The sequence below is a fragment of the Salvia splendens genome, chromosome 1 (genome assembly GCF_004379255.2).
Source record: "Salvia splendens isolate huo1 chromosome 1, SspV2, whole genome shotgun sequence".
In the NCBI taxonomy this organism is placed as follows: domain Eukaryota; kingdom Viridiplantae; phylum Streptophyta; class Magnoliopsida; order Lamiales; family Lamiaceae; genus Salvia; species Salvia splendens.
Window position 1 is genome coordinate 88,731 of NC_056032.1, and position 17,938 is coordinate 106,668.

At 38.6% G+C, this 17,938-nt stretch overlaps 3 protein-coding genes across 6 annotated transcripts; 1 reads left to right on the top strand and 2 right to left on the bottom strand.

Moving 5' to 3' along the window:
- Positions 1-11: 11 nt before the first annotated feature.
- On the bottom strand, positions 12-6,281 carry LOC121805610 (DUF724 domain-containing protein 7-like). Of its 4 annotated transcripts, XM_042205543.1 has the most exons (10): positions 5,718-6,281; positions 4,997-5,410; positions 4,012-4,452; positions 3,321-3,447; positions 3,019-3,239; positions 2,310-2,409; positions 2,199-2,216; positions 1,893-2,123; positions 1,505-1,696; positions 12-1,418 (listed from the first exon to the last, which is right to left on the bottom strand). In XM_042205543.1, exons 1-10 carry the CDS (start codon positions 6,279-6,281, stop codon positions 295-297), a joined length of 3,432 nt encoding a protein of 1,143 aa, XP_042061477.1. In that variant the 3' UTR covers positions 12-294. The 4 variants fall into 4 exon arrangements, with proteins under 4 accessions (XP_042061477.1, XP_042061468.1, XP_042061485.1 ...); XM_042205534.1 differs by having other exon boundaries at positions 1,893-2,216; XM_042205551.1 differs by lacking the exon at positions 4,012-4,452 and having other exon boundaries at positions 1,893-2,216.
- A 153-nt stretch (positions 6,282-6,434) lies between these two features.
- On the top strand, positions 6,435-7,834 carry LOC121805632 (nifU-like protein 1, chloroplastic). Its single transcript, XM_042205573.1, has 3 exons — positions 6,435-6,754; positions 7,309-7,445; positions 7,526-7,834. The coding sequence occupies exons 1-3, from the start codon at positions 6,439-6,441 to the stop codon at positions 7,712-7,714; spliced, it is 642 nt and encodes a 213-aa protein (XP_042061507.1). The 5' UTR covers positions 6,435-6,438; the 3' UTR covers positions 7,715-7,834.
- A 53-nt stretch (positions 7,835-7,887) lies between these two features.
- On the bottom strand, positions 7,888-13,577 carry LOC121805640 (SWR1-complex protein 4-like). The gene is made up of 16 exons (XM_042205583.1): positions 13,239-13,577; positions 13,063-13,152; positions 12,933-12,998; positions 12,789-12,848; positions 12,618-12,674; positions 11,868-11,997; positions 11,648-11,716; positions 11,380-11,471; positions 11,224-11,271; positions 10,883-11,044; positions 10,576-10,686; positions 9,340-9,435; positions 8,787-8,861; positions 8,638-8,698; positions 8,470-8,504; positions 7,888-8,342 (listed from the first exon to the last, which is right to left on the bottom strand). Exons 1-16 carry the CDS (start codon positions 13,347-13,349, stop codon positions 8,247-8,249), a joined length of 1,359 nt encoding a protein of 452 aa, XP_042061517.1. The 5' UTR covers positions 13,350-13,577; the 3' UTR covers positions 7,888-8,246.
- Between the last annotated feature and the right edge of the window lie 4,361 nt (positions 13,578-17,938).

The window sequence follows — 17,938 nt, forward strand, 5'->3', positions numbered from 1 at the left end:
ACAGGGCAACATATTAAAACTCATGGCATTTAAACGCAGTAAAAAAGTACTACTTACTTAGTAGTCTCCTAATATTCTAATCCCATGACATACCAAAATCGGTGTGCTAAAACATTCATTTCAGCAACAAACCGACACTTCAATACTACAACTACTGATCATTAGCCAACAGATGTTAGCACCTTTAAAAAAAACAAACATATACAAAACATATCACCTACAGCTGCAACTTTCTTCACCAGTCAACCAATTTTTGGCAGACCTGTGTGGAACGAGCTTCCTCGTTCTTGAATTTCACAAAATAGAAGAAACTTTACCTTCAAAATCATTCTTTACAGTCTTGATGCTATCTTTCGTTTCCCTCAGCCTAACCTGCAGGAAAGCAATCTCTTCTTCCTCTCTTTCTTTTGCAGACTCGGCTTGTGAGCGCTTTCTCTGCAACTTCATTATATGCTCGTTGATCTCCTCAATGTCTCTTTCAAGCCTAGCCTTTGTGTCTCTGTGACCTGTGATCTGGCCATTTATAGTTTCTGTGTCATTTGCAAGCTTCTCTTGCTTGCACTTGATAGCAAGCAGCTCATTTATACAATCCTGAATGGGCCCGACTTCAAACCCCTGTTTTTCCAAATCTGTGAGTGTGTCCATTATATCATCCATGATGCTTACAGGATCAGTTAGCTGCAATTTGGAGGCTCTTTCGACTATGCTGGAAAACGTGACCATATAGCCTATAGCCAAGCCTTCTCGTGAACTTTCTCTGAAATTTTCCAAAGGCTGGAAATGTGGCTTCTGTGGCAGCCTCTGGAAAACTTGAAAGGATTGAATAGTCTTCCAAAGAATTGTGTTTTTCTCAAAAGGCAGCTTTTCTGGCTCGCTTAGCACTAGGGCAACCTTATCTACTGAAGCAGCATCAGGTGTTCTTCTGTTTTCTGGCTGCTTCTCATTATGCTCACGAACCGTCTCCCCCACAGAATGTTGATGTTGACTTGATATCATTGAGATTATATCAACCTTGGGAGTAGTTGCCAGTGCTTCATTTTCTGGCCGCTTCTCTATATCCTCATCCAGCACAACAGCTACATTGTTTTCCATACAACTTTGAGGAGGTTGATAAGGTATCACGGGGCCTTTATCAACTGTAACAGAAGCTTGTGCTTCATCTTCTGACAGATTCTCACTGTTCAGATCGAACAAAACAACAGAAGTCTCTTCCACAGAAGGCATGCTTTGTCTTCCACTTTCTGATTGCTTTTGAGTGCCTTCATCAAGAACATTACCAGTGATGTTGCTCTCAGAAGGAAAGCCTGTATCTACCAAACCAGAAGATTTTATTTCACTTTGTGGCTGCATCTCACTAGCTTCATCGTGCCCGACACGGCCGCCTTGGGTATTACCATTCTCAGTGTACGGTACCATTACTGTATCCACAAAATGCAATCCTGATTAGAGTATCATAGTCAGAATGAAAAAGCAAGAAATCACACTAGTAGACATGTAAGTTTACCTGAGCCATCAATTACAGATGACATGTGCATCTCGTCAATCCATTTCGAAAGTGGTTCATTATCAAACTGATTGCTGGGTTGAGGTTCAATAACTTTCTCTACATCCAACGTGAGGTGAGGTTCAATAAATTTCTCTAGATTCAATGTGGGGTTAACCACCATCACTTTACCTCCAGAAACACCAACAGAATCTATACAAGCAAGGAACAGTTATCAATAGGCTGCTAAAAGTACATGTAATGAAAGGAAAGGAATGGAAAGGAAAAGCAACAATAGATATAGGCATCATCCTTTTCTCTGAATCTTGAGATATAAACAAAATATCTTTATGCAACAGTTATCTAACAAAGCCAGAGGTCAAGTTTTAACCCCATAAAAGTATCTCACCTCGAACTTTGACTGCAATTCTACCACCAGTAGTAATCTGCATCTGTCTCCTCTTGAATGAACAATTCTCTTCCAGCCTGACTGGCTCTTTTACATCAGCCACCTCATGCTCACTACCCAGTATTCGTTTTGGCATTCTCAATTTTCTTTTCCCAGGACCAGACTGACCATTAGCTGTTATTTCCTGGTTTGGCATCATCATCTCCTGATTCAATATTGATGCCTCCATCCCTATCACCACAACATCATGAAGTTCCTGTGAACCATCATCTAGTCTGTTCAAATTGATATCACCTAAACTCTGACCTCCATGTTCAGCAGTTCCTACAACAAGAAATCATTCTTTAATTCATGCATAGAAGCAAAGAAAACGAAACATTTCTTTTTGTCCAAGGGAGAATATGAAGCGCTCCATACCTGTGACCACAATCCCTGTGCTTTCAAGCAAAAATTTTCTTATTTGCCTCACTCTCTTTCTCTTCTCATTGATTTCTCCAATTCCTAATTGTTTTCCATCCTACAAATGGAAGAGATGTAGTGGTAAGCAGAATGAATGGCAGCATACTGTATATTCTATCTTTTCTCTTCTAATTCATGAATCCCCCACTCAGCAGCATGCCCATGGGAGGTGTAGGGGGTCTAGGATCTCCCCATAGTATACATTAAACATCTATTTCATAAAAACCTTAGACCAACCGAGTGCATCATGTCGCCTGAACAATGTCCCGCATATTACATTCTTTTACAGTTTCAGTGATTAAAGAGTAGTCACACCAAAAGTTTATTCTTTCTCAAGAGGAAGTCCTAAATGTATGATACATCCATCCCTATTGCTAAATTCCATATACGGTTGGTTGAAGTGAAAAAACTATCACACGAGTGTGTACCTTTGGAATATTAAGACAGTGAACGAGTATTAGATTTTCATAAGTAATTTGTCAATACTTTAAGTTGCAGCTAAGTTAGTTGTATAATCAAAGGTCACACCAAATCACATACATTATAGAAGAAAAGCTATTATTAGTACCAAACAAATGAACAAACATATGTCTTAACAATAAACAAAAATCAACCAACACATCAAATAATATGTAAAGTTATTGAATTATTCATATTTGTCCCCTACCGTGATTTTCCCAGTCGTGAAATCAAAGACTGGATGTCTCTGATCATTCAAACTAATAAAAGCCTCATTGCTGGAAGGTCGACTCGTATTACTCTCTGGTTTTCCTGAGCTCCGCATTTCAGCACATGGCAAACCTATGACTATAGGAAGTTCAGTTTCACGTTTTGCATGCTCGTTTTGAGCACCTTCTTTAGTGTTTCCAGCTGTGTCTAGTTCCTTCTCTGCAAGGTCTCCCAGTTTTCTAATTGAACAAAAGGACTGGTGGCAACTTCTGAGAAAAATGGGCATAAAAGAATTTATACCTCCACTACCAAGTTGTAGGATTTCAACTGGCAATATTTGTGCAGCGCTCTTCCCCAAGATGGTGGATGTGGATTTAATGTTTTCACTGGCATTATGCGGTGTACATCCATTCCTTTGCTTTCTTTGCTGCATGATTTAAGGGTAACATATCGAAACTTAAAAACCAATAACTTGCAGCACATCAAATCACAGAAGTGAGATGAACACAATCATATTTTCACAATACATTCCTGATCCAGCAGTTCCTACGGTTTGAACTAGGTCAGAGTAGAAGTTTCATAAAGTACTACTAACACATCTGTACTAAGTATGTCCTACAAAGGTCAAAGAACAGTTGTCAACCAAGCTTATGATGCTTAGAAGTATGTCCAGCCCGCATAAGATAAAATACATTCAAGGTGTGCACAAAATCTGTTAGTTCTAGTCTTGTCTTTCATATAGTCAGAAAGAACATTGCTGTAAATTGCCAGAAACATTTGGTAAACTGTGTCTTGCCACAACAGCCAGTCACATTGACCTAATAAGAAAACATTAATGTCTATGCTAATGGGTATTAACCTCAATAAAGAACATGTTTTCACCGATTCATCATTCACGAATTATGAACTCGGTCACCATGGATAGCAAGTATCAGTATATCAATTACCAAAGAGAAACAATATGCAATATCCAAGGGCACGTATGACTTACAACATTTTCTTCCCATAGATGATCAGAGCAAGATTGATCCAACGTAGTTTGCGCTAGAGATATTTCCATATTATTTAAAGATTCTGGGATTTCAGGACCGCATAAAATTTCTATTTTTGATCCATCACACCCATCCTTTTTATTTGCTACCACTACATTTCCTTCCCTGAGCTTTTTAAGAGGATGAGAAACAGAACCCCCTGAATCAGATACATATGCTCTCTTTTTTGTCAAAGGTACAGTTACACGGGACAATTTCTGATTCTCAAGAATAAACTGCTCATATTTATCATTTCTTGATATCAATGATGACTGTGTTTTGCCACAGGTGTCCTCTTCATTCACTGAATTGCTCAGAGGAGCAGCTGCCACAGAGGCACTAGAGTTATCAGGTGTTATATATTGACATACGTCATCGTCTAAGGATGGGACTGAGGGTTCCTGATACAGTTTCCAAGAAAACAGACTTAAACATCTTACAAATAATAGTACTCTATATTAGGTACCAAGTTTCTGATATCAAAACAACGCACATAACAATGAAAGAACAAAGCCCATCTACAAGATGCTCGTGATACTGTCCACATAATAAACACTTTCAAAATCAATTAACAAGATTCTAAGAAACTCAGTATTAATACTCATAACATAGTAGTACCTTTTAACTAGACAAACACAGTATGACAGTATCCCATTTGCATATGGCTGGGGTACTAAAAATCATACAAGAATGTTTTACACATAGAAATACAAGAGGCAAAATAGTTTTAACTTTGCAGATAGAGAGCATCAACACCTAAAGGTCGATAGTATTAGTAACCAGAAGTGCTACTTTGCCATGTGTCACATGCACAACAAAGACAGAAAAGTGGCAGTCCTGTCTCCTTTCTCAGACAAGAGTATTAGTTGCTAATGACATCAAACAGATAAAGTAACTTTAAAACTATAAAAAATGAAGGAGCATTTTCAAGGGAGTAGACAAAACCTGGGAAGAAGTGAACCATTTGTCATCCTTCCATTCCATATGAAGTCTTAATTCTGACTGATTGAATTCCTTATCGCAATTCATTTGCTTAAAGAACACAAGGTATCTACTGTTCTCAAGCTCTTTTGTAATTATCCCACTCCACCAGCCAAAGTCAAAGAATGCATCCACTTTTTCAAATAAAATTAATTTTTTATCTTTGAGAAGTGGAGGGCAAGGCCTGATGTGCAAAGAATCAACTCTGGCTTTAGCTGAACTGTGGTTATCTGAGTTTACACTATTGCACTCCACCAAAAATGTCAGATTCCCCAGGTCTTCAAGAATTGTGGCTGGATACCAAACATCCTGAAATTCTTCTCCGGCAAATGACACTTCCACCTTTCTTCCTACATCAAACATCAATCCTGCTATATTCTTCGCACAATTACAAGACCGGAAAAGGAAGCAGAACATCAGTAAACAATAGCAGCAAACATGGCCTTAAAATCAATTATCACCCAACTTGACTGAAATCAATTAACATCAAAGATAAATTGTTGCTGATTTAGCACAGTTTGCAACGTGAAAAATATAATAACCGAAAGTAACCAAGACAGAACAGAGCAAATTACTTCAAAATTGTAGATGTACATGCAGCCACAAAATCGCAAACCAAATTGACATGCAATTGAGCAGAAAACGGAAATTGAAGTGAAAATTGACATGCAATTTTTGAACAAACATGTTTCTGAGGACGGAGCCAGTTCCCGTTCACCCAATCGGAGTGCAGCCTCAACTCTCCAAGCCCAAACTCGAGCTCATCGGGGGGGTTGGGAAATGTGACGACGTATCTCTCGTCTCGGGCGACCACGCCGGTGACAACGCCCGTCCACCAGCCGTCCTTGTAGAAGGCGTCGACGACGTCGTCCAGATCGTAACCCTTGAGGGGTGGTTGTTGGAGCGGCGGGGCGGGCCTTAAGGAGGAGGCGTCGACGTACTCCCTCAGCCGATCCAAGCCGTCCTCGTGCGCCAGCAGGTCGTGATACTCCACGTAGAGCTTCCTCGACTTCTTCTTATTCGGAAAATTGGGCGGCGAGAGGACGGTGGCAGAGAAGTATACTCCCCTGAAATCCTCCTCGTCGGTCTTCACCTCGACCACGGAGCCTATAGGGAAGTAGTGGTGTCGGCGGCGGCGGTGGCCGTGGGGAGTAATCTGGGATGGGGTTTGTTGGAATTGGAATAGAGGGTGCGGTGCATCACCGGCCATTGTTTGAGCAAAATTTAAGATGCGCGAATTTGTGGCCATAAATTCCCATTTTCGGAACGTTTTGGATACAACACTAAATGTTTTTACGGTTTTACTTTTCCTTTATTTTATACTCATCCTATCCAACTATTCTACGGAGTACTAATAAAAAAGGAAAAGAAATATAGAGTGCTCAAATCGCTTCGACAAAACGACTATGGCATCCATGGCGGCGACGGCGAGGTCAACCTTCACAGCCGGAGCTATAATCTCGTCTTTCAAATCTTCGAAGGTCGAATCCATCGGATTTCAGTCAATCAAACCGCTCAATATCAGGCGGTTGAAACAAAATCATCGGAGAGTTTATGTTGTGAAAGCATCGGCCTCTGGACTATACTCCGCCGAGAATCTCGAGCTAACTGTGGAAAACGTAGACAAGGTTCTCGACAGCGTCCGGCCGTACTTGATCACCGACGGCGGGAACGTCGATGTCGTGTCGGTTGATAACGGCGTCGTCTCTCTCAAGCTCCAGGGTAACCCGTAACCCTAATTTCCCTTTGAATAACTGTTTTTGGTCTCACTCAGTATGCATATAAAACTGATGAATATTGGGAGTACAATATTACGTACTCCTACGTAGTAAATTGATTGATTCATTTGCTGGGGTTATTAGGGATTCAATTCGATTTTTTTTTTGCTTGTTTTTTTCTGATTGGACAAACCTCCACGCCACTTTCATGTAGTAGTGTAGATGTTTTTTGTGTTGAAGAGGAAGAGAAATGTGCAGAATTCAGAAATATCATTCAAGGAATTGCCTTGATAAAGAGAAATGTGTAGAAATGATCTTGATATAGATGCTACAGTAGTGAATTTAAGGACCATATAACTTGTGCATATCATCTATGTAAACATGTACGTGCATTTTTGTGCGATTTTGTGCAACGAAGTACTCCATGCCTAGTTGAAACTACTAGGTGTGGTTTGAAAAGGCACACCTCCATGCCTAGTTGAAGCAAGCTAGTATTAATTTTTCTCCAGCAACTATGAACTGTGTCTGTATATGCATTTGTGCTTTCTTGTCTAAAAGGAGCTTGTGAAAGCTGCCCTAGTTCAACCACAACAATGAAAATGGGAATTGAAAGAGTTCTTAAGGAGAAATTTGGAGATGATATCAAAGATATACGTCAAGTATACGACGAGCAGATCACTGAAACTACCGTTGAGGTGAGGTCATGCGATGCATCTATAATCTTGAACTGAAGTGTCTGCATGAGTTGTAATGTCATACATGATCACATCTGCAGGCAGTGAACAATCATCTAGAGATATTAAGACCAGCCATCAAAAACTATGGTGGGAGTGTGCAAGTGTTGTCTGTCAAAGGCGGGGACTGCACTGTGAGGTATGTCGGGCCTGACTCTATTGGTTCAGGGGTCAAAGCAGCCATCAAGGAGAGGTTCCCTGACATTGCCAATGTCGAACTCACCAACTAGTTATTTGGCTGAAGAATGAATCTTGAGTATGGATGTTTTGTACATTTTGCTCGATTCAAATTGCAGTTCAATGTACGAAAGGAACGATTAAGTCTGATTTACTTTTATCAGTTTGTCTCACTAGCCAACTTACAACCAATAAACAACAAGGGAAGTAGCAAACAACCAAAGTCTTATCAATACCAATTTATCTTTCGGGAAATGGGTGTATAACGGATGAGTACTATTTACATTGTTACTATAAACTTGGTCAAATACCGGCGAAGATCACCACAATCATTGAAGTAACATTTTCTAACCAAAATATCACCTCATCTCGCCTCCGTCTGCACGGTATGGTACTACTGGCTCAGAGCTTTGGCTTCTTGGTTCAAGAATTCTCACATCTTCTCACTCCGTGGGGGAGTCAGGTTAGAATGTCAAATTACAACCTATCAGAAGCTCATACATATATCTCCTCAGAGGAAGTCTACTGGTATTGTCTGCAAATAAGCCATTAATGGAAAGTGCTTCAGGGATTATATATATACATTCACATGTATATATTTAATAAATCAGAAGCATTATACTTTCGTGGTCTTTTGGACTGAGCTGGGGAAGATGGAGCATCCGATGATCGTCCCGGACCCTTCACAAAACCACCAAAATAATTGCAATGACGTGCTTTAGTCTATGATTACATATTAATCAATAAAAATATGATCACAGATTGGTAACATGCATCAATAAAATAACATGGTGAAATTGGAGCATACCTTGCGCTTCTGCTCCCTTTTAACGAATCTTTCCCCTAAAAACCATGTGGAATAATTAAATGTTAAAAATTAAGATGATAGCATGCAAGTGATCAGATATGGGTAGGCAATAGCTGACTAGTGAAAAGTTCAAAATCATGCCTAAAAGGTCGTTAGAAATAGTATTACCACCAATCTGCAATGATTCAGGTGTGAATGTTCGATCAAGATCTGCAGCTCGCTGTGATTGCTGGTGCAAGAAATGCCATTTTATACATCAAGGGAGCAGGATATAGGGGACAAAATAGAAGCTTTGTTTAGTATACCACATTGCATACCTTGGGAGGTGTACCAGGAGTTTCAGCATATGAACTGTCACGAAATGATGAACCTTCAGCTTCCTTGTATTGCAGCTAAAATTGATGGTCAAAATCAGAAGATATGGACAAATCAAAAATATGTGAGGCTAACATGATAATACTCATTTCATGTAATCAAGAAAAATGTTGTGCTTACACAATTCGTGATGGCAATAGGGAATATTTAAAGATAAAAAATTTGATTTTTTAACGATCATTGAATATTTCATGCGGTTGATGTTATTTAGATTGAGCCCATATCAGATACACAAAAAGACAGCAAATAGCTAAAAGAATGAGCAACCATAAGTGACAACTATCACTCAAGAAATGATTTATTAAGTTCTCAGAAATACTAACAATTAGCTTTTTCTGCTACCCAAAACATGCAACCCCGACAGATTACAAAACAATGAATGAAACGGATATATCATAAGTCATGGTTACAATCACCAAGACAATTGACACAGGTCTAGCCAGCTAACTTAAATTTCAAATGTAAAAGGTGATCCTAACAGAGCACAGTAGAAACCTGTTTCTGAAGATTTAATAGAGTCAATATCTCCTTTCTTAGTTCAAGATGCTCAGCACACACAGCCTTCGTGGGGACTTTTGGTTTCAAGTTCACCTGTCAAACATGAGCAGCTATGTCAACCATTCATATGAATTATTACCGTTTTATATTAATAATGTTTAGAGTGCTCACACAATCCCATTACAAATTTCAGAAATTAATTAGCCACCCAATTTTCAAGTCAATATAATGTACTGTATTTAATAGAAAATTGCAGTATAAGCCTGGTGGGGATCGACCATCGCAGGGCTATACGAGAGGGCCGATAAAAGTGGCGACATTTGCTGAATTAGCGATCATGAATTATGATAGGGTTGGAGTCGAAGAGATAGAGTTGAAGATAGATCTGTCAGAGTTTGTTTAGGAATAGAATCTTGATAGTTATGTTCTTATTCTTTATCTATTTATTCTTGATAGTTATTAATTCTTATCCAAGCAGGATTAGGAGTTTCAATTTGAATAACCCTGAGCATGTACAGGGAAGCGGTGTCTTGGACATTAGTTAGTCTAGTCAGGGATTTCGCAAGAGAGTCGTCCGTTGTTCGTTCTTTTATTCATTTCAAATATTCAAAAGTGACTGAGTCATTCTGTCGGGCAGTTCGTGTGCATAGTTTATGCTAGGTTATTTGTGAATATATTCTGTCTTCTGTGTGCAGATTAGATTACAATGTCTTTAGCATTCGGTCGAGCAGTTGGGTGTGTGATCTTCTAACCTAACAATTGGTGCAGTGAGCGTAGATCCGGGTAACTTAAGGAAAGGGGCTTCCCAAAGATGTGACCAAAGCGGTGCAACCAAAAATGTGGGACCAGAGGGCAGAAAATGGATGGTGGGCCTTGTATTTGGGTTTGCCAATAGGCGTGTGCCATCCGTGGATATCTGGTTAAAAAGGGGGGTGGATTGCAACGAATTTCACATCGGTTCCTCATAAAATTGTGGAATAGCATATAAGTGGGAATCAACCATTTACTTTTGGGTTAAGTTAGAACTCACTATATTATATTTATATGTTAATCAATGCTAATCTCTTGCATGCATTTTTTCTTTGATAACTTTTCCTTCTAGTTTCTATTTCGGTGAGGAGAAATGGAGAATGAAGATCATTATTCAATGAGAGATGAGAAAGAGATGAAAAATCCAAACTACCAAAATTTCTTTCTTTTTTTGGAGGGAGGGGTAAGAAGCATGAAACAAACCCCAAGATCTTGTAAGGTCTGCTCTACCCGCTTGATGGTCCGGAGTCCTGCTGAAGAACTTACAGCTTGCACCATTTGATCAAGTGCATAAGTCCGCAAATATACACGTAGCTGCATATTTTCTCAAATGGATTAGCGACAGCAAAGTTATCATCGAAGCATAACATTTGCAAAATAGATACAGAGGTACACCTGGGGAATAAGAAAGCAAGAGATAGCCTTGAACTTATAACACCACATCAAAATATGTCCCAAACAGGAATTAAGATGCAATTTAGTATACGAGGAACTTTGTATCAGGACTTACCATGTGAAGAGAAGCCACAGCTGTAGCAGTTTCTGACACTGGATTTGCTGACAGAAACTGAGGGTTTATGCAAGGAGCTGTGGTATCAGCAGTCAAGTCATCTTTGTCAGCATTAACTGGTTCACTCTCTGACAAGGCAGGCACCGGTGGCTCCTGAGAAGCCTAAAACCAAACAACAAGACCAACAGATGATACCCATTCAGTGACTGGGGGAGGGGACTTAGCAAATAAACACAGGCCATATGCACAAGATAGTTTTCTACACGCGCTCCCATAAAGTTAGATATAATAGAATAAATGAAGAGCCTGCATTTCCAGGAAGTATGTGAAATTTTGCAGACCTTTATAGCTTTCCGAGCCTCAGTTATTCTTTTGGCATGAGCAATAACCTGAAAAGTATAAGTTGGGGGGATATGATAACATGAAAAAAAAAGATGAAGATTATCTCAAACATTATCTGTTAGCATGGACAGAAGGTCGAGTTGAACTGCTCAGACCTCAACATCCTTTCGCTCTTGCTGCTTCGTATGAGATAGCAGTAAACTCAATGCACGCTTGCGCTCAGTTTCTTGAGAAACATTGTAAGGTTTCCTTCATAATTGGAGACCGTTCAGATGGTGAGGAGAATGAGTCATATTTCTAATCAAAATTAAGAATGGGACACTCCCCTACTGTAAAGACCAATCTCCAGGCAAGCAACAAAATAACATCATTGAAGAATGCAATATTACTATATTAGATTTAGAGGGTGAGGATTTTATCAAACCTTAAGAAGGGGATGTCCAGAGACTTCACCAGGAGATGAGGCCCTAGCAGTCAAGATTGCACGAGATACTACCCATAAACGGAAAACAAGAAACAATGAATAACATAAATCTTAAATTAACAAAAAAGAAATATACTAACATTCTTAACCATGACGTGTCAAATTCACACAACAGTCCGAGCAACAACGAAATCGTGAATGAGATAAACATAGTCATACCACTATAATAACGATCTTTAAGTTCCTCCACAGTTTTTGAGGATGGGAACCTATCTGCTATCAGGACGAAGCGGAGATCAAACCGCTCACATAGGTCAAACAGTTGATCTGTCTCTTCCTTTGTCCATGTCTAAAGGAAGGAAAGAAAAATATGAGCCTGAGCACTGGCCGCATGGGAAATCAACTGAGATAAGCTAGAAAAGTATGTGTACAAATTCACATAGGAGCAACCCAGGCAAATATAAAACGAATGATGTCCTGCGAGGTGGTTCGGAGTTATTGATAGGATTTCAATACTAAAATAATACCACTCTATCTGGCATATTCTGTGGAGATTTATTTTTTTGTGGAACACATCATTGCTTTGCTTCTACAAGCAATGCATGGACTAAACTCCAAGTACAACTAAAAATCACCGCCATGTGATTTTAATGCAACAAAGAGCAAAAAGTTAAGCAACAGCCCACGGTATCTACAGTCCCGCATGATTCTTGACCAAAAACCATCTCCTTCAATTATCGAAGCAGCAACTGAAAGCTATTTGAAATAAGATTGGAAGGTTAACCTATTTCTGGACAGATATAGTAACTTATATCCTATGGTGGCGCTAAACTACCTAAACATACTTATATAGTTTGTTCCCAAACTAAGGGGACCAATATAAAGTCTGCAAAAAGAATCAAGTTCTTAACTCGATAAGTATTATAAAAGAAAGACTAACTACTGAAAACTGAACTCCTGATTACTTACATTATCAGTCAAATGTTTCTCATACTCTTCGTCAGTGTACTTGATCACATCAACAGACTGCATAAGATAAAAAAATGTTACCTATGCAACTAAACAAATCTACGAGAAATAAGACTAATCATAAGAATCACAAGTATTCTCGGATATACACAAAAGAATTATATAGCTTACTTTGTTATATTTGGCAAATGAATAATCACCGGTTGGCGGAACACTATTTACCACTCGAACCTACAAATACAAAAACCCAAGTACTTGAAAATCTTACATTAGCACAAATAGATTCGTAACTGATTGGATACCCAAAAAACATACCCAATGGTAAAGCTGCAGATTATCTTTCCGGGCAGAATTTGAAAATGGGAGCCACTGCCAAGTAATCTACATATACAATGCTATACTTTAAGTAGCTATCACTCACAACAAACTAACTATACAAGCGAACCTTCTCATTTTCGGTCTGCACTTTTCGCCTCAAGTGATTAGCATCAATGGCGGGCATCAGAGGTGCCAACCCCCCTGTCAGAGCGTAAACCTACATCATATCAATCAACTTACTCAAACGCAATCAAGTAATTTCATGACAATTGGAGGAATTACAAAAATTAGGGTTCTTAAGACCTCGCGCGAAATGCCATCCGGTTTCCTCTGAGATTCTTTAGGAGGCTTCGACTTCTTCTCCTGCATAGACAATGTATTCTTCGGCAATCCTAATATATCCTTCGCGTCCATCGGTAAAACAACGGTCTTCCCCCCTCTCCAAAAAAAATAAATGAGCTTCTTACAGCAAAAACGGATTCCGCGCCCAAAAATATTGTTAAAAAATGGTCTAAATCAGTGCCGTAATACTATCTGAACGTTTCATTGGCCAGCAAACGGTGATTTTGAGGTCGAATTGTCTGAAATTTCGATAAAATTAGGGCTTTCTGGAAGAGGAAATGGGGCTTTTACCAGGCGAATGATGACAGTGGATCTAATTCGACCCGTTTATCATATCCGCACCCGGTGTTTGATCCGATCCGATCCGATCGAACTTTTATTAATCTCTTTTTAGGAATAAGTCACTCCAAAATACTAGTAATATGTTTTTTTGTATGTCGAATGGGCTGCAAAATAAGTTTGGTAAGTCATTTTTTTCATTAATTAGCTCTTATTTTTACGTCCTTCTGTATGTATAACTGATTCCAAGTTTAAAATTTGAATGGTGCCGTGGAATTATGCATGTAGGTTATTAAATGTATTAAAATTACATATAATTCATTCCACTCAGTGACGGAACCAGAAAATTAAATAAGCTGGGGCTGAAATTTAAAAAAATTCATAATATTGAAATATTTAATTTTACATGTAATATTTGTTAAACTTTTACGTTACACTAAATGATAATTGTTTTCGACGCGTCATTATGCCTTGAAATCGCGGATGAATAGCCTCATTTTCAAAAAAATTTAAATTCCCTTCTCAATGTGTCACTTTCAAAATTTTTAAAATTCCATTCTCAATGTATTCAACTAAGATATGATACATTCGATAGAAGCTGATGCAACAAGGAAGAATTCAATCAAACGGTATACCAAAGGAAAGCTTTATTTTTTGTGGTAGAAACTAAAATTTTTGTTAAATTTTCCATATCTTAAATGCCGGAGAACTCAACTTTACAATTGTATGACCAATTAAATTAAAAGGCATTGAAGAAATTAGGCAAACAAAATTTATATACAAAACAAGAGACATACTGCACTCTAACAAATAAAACATGAGAAATTGAGATTTGAGTCTTGAGAGTTAAAAAACCAATCGAAGCTCTTATTAAAATTCATAAGAATAATGAAGCACTTGTATTGAAAGCATCAAACTGACACAAAAAATAATTACAGACACCCAACAACTATGAATACTATAACTACAAATGCTATCAGTCATGTAAAATAATCCCTTGACTTCACATTAGTAAACTCCAATTTTAGTTTCAAGTTTCAACCTTCTTGAAGCATAATAGCTGAGACGAACTGCACTAATAAACCTTAATTTACATACCCAGACTGACAAGGGCGCGGCTGCAGAACTCTGGCGTCGCCTGCTTGCGTTGTCTCGCAAGTTTATTAGTCCAAAGGGCCAAAAATAGAAAGTAGCCCAATAATAAATTAAAAGTCCTAAAACAAATAGGCCCAATTCTTCTTCCCCAATTGTCGATTACAGCAATTAGAACATAGGTTACAGAGCAGCGGCGGACGGTTGGAGTACAGGGCTCGGCGGCTCGCTCTGGGGCAGAGACCGGTTGGAGCACGGCGGTATAAGGGGTGGTCGGGGTTGGTGCCGACCAAACCCTCACTGGCGCGGGGGCTTGGCTCTGTGTAGTATGCACTTTTTATTAGCACTAAATAAACCTGCAAGTATACAGAGTATATATAGCATAATTAAAGGTTAGTACCGGATATCGAACATAGGGAAAACAATCACAAATTGGCTACCTCCTACTAAGCTTCTTTCACTATTTGAAAAACCGAGAGAAATTTGGATTTTTGAAAACAAGAACTTGAAAGCAAATAAACAACTAATTGCAAATAATTAAAGAGGTAAAATCTGATAGATAAGAGAATTTCAGGGATGTGCGTTCACATTTATGGTTATACAAATTCCAACTACAATACCCTAGCACAGTTTATACTTCGATAGAACGAGTCACATAAGTTTTGCCCATGCGGTACAAGCGTAGATTACTAACACTAGGGTTGTCAATCCTAGATCCGTAACTCCTAAAAGCTCCTAAGACCCTTGAAAAGTCCCCACTCTCAATTAACAATGTCGTTTTAAGGGAAGCTAATTGTAGTGTCTACTAAGTGGATCTAACTCGCCAACCTCCTCTCACGATTATGTATCAAGTTATATTAAATCATCACCGAATGTGTCACTTAAACGTGAAGTATTATGGAACAACTTAGGGAAGAAACGAAGTAAAAACAAAACGGATATTAAATAGAAAACAGAATTGTATAACCAAAGTCGTTACTAACACATCTCTATAATCCTATGAATTTAGTTACACATAATTGAATAATCTAAAAACATAGAATGAAGGGAAAACAAAAAGAACATAAGCACTAAAGCAATAAAACCCAAAGATTGAATCCTTGTAGTCTTGATTTTCTCTTGATTCCTTCTTCAACATCTTGCACAATGAAGAACTCTCTCAATTTTATGCTCTAGAATTATTAGGCAAAAAGAAGATCCTAATAAAGAGGTTTGAGGGGATATATATAGACAGAAAATTTCGAGCATCATGAAATAAGGTAAAAGGTGGTTAAGTTTGGTAAATCTTGAGGGGAAAGTAGGTCAAATTCGTGCGCCGCGTTTTCGCAGCGGGCCGCTGCACCTTGGCCAGCGGTCGTTGCATGTTGATCCGTAGCCTCTGCCTCTTGGATAGCGGACTCTACACTATGTTGCAGTGGTCGCTGTGAATAATCATGTAGCTTCGAAAACTCTTCGAGCGGTCGTTGCGCACTCCCCAGCGGTCGTTGGGCGTGTTCTTCATTTCACCACAACTTTCTCCGGAGCAGACCGCTACTGGCTCAGCGGTCGTTGGGCACCAGCGGTCGCTGTGCGTGTTGCAGCAGACCGCTGGGCTTCTTGAAGGCTCCAGCCTCTAGATTTCCAACTTCGACTTTTTGCTGTCTTTTTAGCCTCAAATATGCACAAATCTCACAAAATACGTACAAATACCAAAATAGAGAAAATATGCAAAATATGGACATGAATTGTGATTTTGACATTAAAAACGGACCAAATAAAGGACTTAAAATAGGGTAAAATCCGAGCGTATCAACTCCCCTAAACTTACATTTTTGTTTGTCCTCGAACATAACAATAAAGATACAAAATAGACGCACGGAATGCACAAGGACTAGACGTCATAATAGCCTCAAAGTATGGAATAGAAAGATCAAGCATGTATTAACACAATCAAATCAAGCAAGGCGTATTAGTCCACTTTCATTACTAACTCCTGGAACACCTTGAATTCATGCACTCACATGTGGCAAACTTCCAAAGATGGGAAGTGGTTTTTTCTCTCACTCTCAAAGTGTATAAATGTTAAGTGTATAAGCATTCAAATCATGCATCATGCAAAGTTTACCATAGGCTTGTTCAAAGTCTAATCCCTCATCTACTTGATGTGATTAAGAATCAAAAGTCCGAAATGTCTTTATTTTTTGTTGTAATGTGGGTTCTTTGGTAGGTGAGGAATATTTGGCTAAAAAGTGACTCAAAATAAAAATATCCCAAGTAGAGTTAAAATGACTCCACTTTTCTAAAAACCCAATACACTTTTAACACTTATTTTTCTCCTTCAACACACTTTCCAATCCTTTGATTTTTCTTTTCTTTTCACAACCTTTCACAACTTTTCTTTTCTTTTTCTTTCTCTTTCTTTTTCTTTTCTTCTCATAAGCATCATTTCTATATCAAGCACACATTTTGAATTTTTCTATTTCACAACTTGTAATTTTCTACATTTAAGGACACTACTTTTTACAACTTTCCTCCCGATCTCTCCAATTCCTTTACAAAAGATATAGAATTCTATACTAACCCAATGAATTGTCTCAATTTATTTGGCTTCCAAAGAATAGGCTTAAAATTGGCTCCGAAGTGAAAAATTTGAGAGGGTCGAAAATTTTGGAATAAAAGTAGCTAAGAAAAGATGGCCTAATATCCTCCTAAATCAACCTAAACACTATGTAAACTTAGGCAGACTAGGAGCAAGTTCTAGAAACATATACATGAATGCAGATAATCACACAAGAAAGAAATTAGGCTCAAATCTCACAAGGTATAAGCATGATTCAAGGTGAACAAGCAATTCACTAATTATGCACCTTTTCACCAAACCATTAAATCAAGACATCAGGCTATACTTAATCAAAGATGAAAAGAACTTCATATCATTGGCAACTCGGTCTAATGTGTCCCTAAAGATGCGTGTTTCTAGGTTCTTCATGCTAAGTTCATGACATGGATTCACCTTCGGGAATTTAAAACAAAAACTTTAACTAAAACGCTAAAAACTAAAAACCTAGACTCACGATCCACCACTTCATCCCCACAAACTTATTTACAACAAAGTGTAAAATCAGTTTGTAGAGTCGGTAGGGACGTGAGTAAACTATTAAAAAAACATACCTTGAAAAATTTCGCGTAGTGGCAAGACGGGACGAAAATTCAAAAAATTCAAAAAATCACGCTGGAAACTGCATTTGGGCAGCGGTCACTGGGTGTCTACCAGCGATCGCTTCGACGAGTCAGAGCCTTTCCAGAAGATG